The sequence below is a fragment of the Monoraphidium neglectum genome (genome assembly GCF_000611645.1).
Source record: "Monoraphidium neglectum strain SAG 48.87 unplaced genomic scaffold scaffold05849, whole genome shotgun sequence".
Taxonomy (NCBI): domain Eukaryota; kingdom Viridiplantae; phylum Chlorophyta; class Chlorophyceae; order Sphaeropleales; family Selenastraceae; genus Monoraphidium; species Monoraphidium neglectum.
The window spans coordinates 1,313-2,747 of record NW_014007782.1 but is presented as its reverse complement, the minus strand read 5'-3'; the positions used below and the strand labels follow the sequence as shown (position 1 = coordinate 2,747).

Below are 1,435 nucleotides of genomic sequence, written 5' to 3'. Positions count from 1 at the left end.
GCGCAGCTGCGGCCGCTCCCTGCCGCCGCCCTCATGGTATCCATCGTCGACGCTCGCCCCAAAGATCGCGATCACGCCGCGCGCGTACGCCGCCGCCGCAGCCTCCGCCGACTCGTACTGCTCGCCGGCGCCCGGCGGGCGGCGGCGGCGGCGGGCGGCGTCATGCCCGTCGGCGGCGGCGGCGGGCGGGGGCGTGGGCGGGAAGGCGACCTCTGAGAATTCTGAATCTGATCTGATGTCGTAGCGGTAGCCAGAGATGCGGCCCTGGTGCGGTTGCGAGGCCGGCGCGGCGGAGGGTGCCGCCAGCACGGAATGGGCGGCGCAGGAAAAGGGACACGCCGCGCAGGGTGGCAGGCGCATGCTCCGTTGTTGGGGAGAAGGGGCCCAGGCTGTGCGGCGGGCAGCTGCCGCAAAGTTCGTAGCGGGACCGCAGCCAGGATGTCGCAGCTATGCCGGCAACCCGTCCTTGCAGGTCGGTGCGGTCGTCCCTGCGGCTGCCTGTGGGCCGTCACCGCCCGTCCTGCTTAGCGCCGCGCGCAGGCCCACCTTGCACAAGGGGCAGACGCGCTTGAGGCGGCACCACGCGTCTATGCAGGAGCGGCAGAAGGCGTGGCAGCACAGCAGCACCACGGCCCGGTCGAGGGTGTCGGAGAGGCCTGCGGCGTGCGGCCCGCATGTGGGGGATCGTTGCAGCCACTTAAGAGTCTGCACAAGCATGCGCAAACGGCCAGCTACCCCAACTGCGAGGCTATCCTTATTGACTGCAGCTCCAAGGCACCATGCTGACCATGGTGAGGCCACGCGGAAGGTGGCGCTGCGAGCTGGCGCCGCGGCGACCACCGTGGCGCCGCACAACCACAATGCTGCGGCGCATCCACTTCGACTCGCATGCACGACCACCGCCTAGCTGCTCCTGCTGAGCCATTGATAAACACAACCACTTACAGATAGGACACTGCAAGAGGGACTCGCAGACGATGGGGCTTGAATCTGAAGTACTAGTCATGCCGGTAGATCATCGCTTCGCTGTCGTGTGACGCGATAAACAACCAGCAGTTTGTTAACGCATCGCATTCTAAGCGACTGTTAGCGGAGGTGGCTTAACGCATGCTTCATGGCAGGCAGATGTTTGGTAAAGAGCAGCTATGGAGCAGCTGCCAGTGGGTGATAGCAGTGTGTGTGTTCATAGCTAGAGTACACAGGAAATGTGCATTCTTCTTGTTTTCAGACAAGTGTAACAGCGACCTTTTTGCAACCTCCCCCCAACCCCCCCCCCCCCCAAAGGCGAGGGGTGCCAGGCAGCCTCCCCACGCAGTAGAGGGCCTGGTGGGCAGCTTGGAGCTGCTGCATGCAAGGGATAGCCCAGGGTGCCCTTGGATGCAGGGATGCCTGTTGGGGGGCCTTTGGCCAGGCAGGCAGCAGGCTTAGGCTACCT

At 65.0% G+C, this 1,435-nt stretch overlaps 1 protein-coding gene across 1 annotated transcript; it reads right to left on the bottom strand.

The window, feature by feature from the left end:
- Window positions 1-75: 75 nt before the first annotated feature.
- On the bottom strand, window positions 76-264 carry MNEG_15975 (hypothetical protein; the record flags this gene model as incomplete). The annotated part of the gene is made up of 1 exon (XM_014035554.1): window positions 76-264. A coding segment is annotated over one exon (189 nt), but the record flags the coding sequence as incomplete, so codon positions are not given.
- Between the last annotated feature and the right edge of the window lie 1,171 nt (window positions 265-1,435).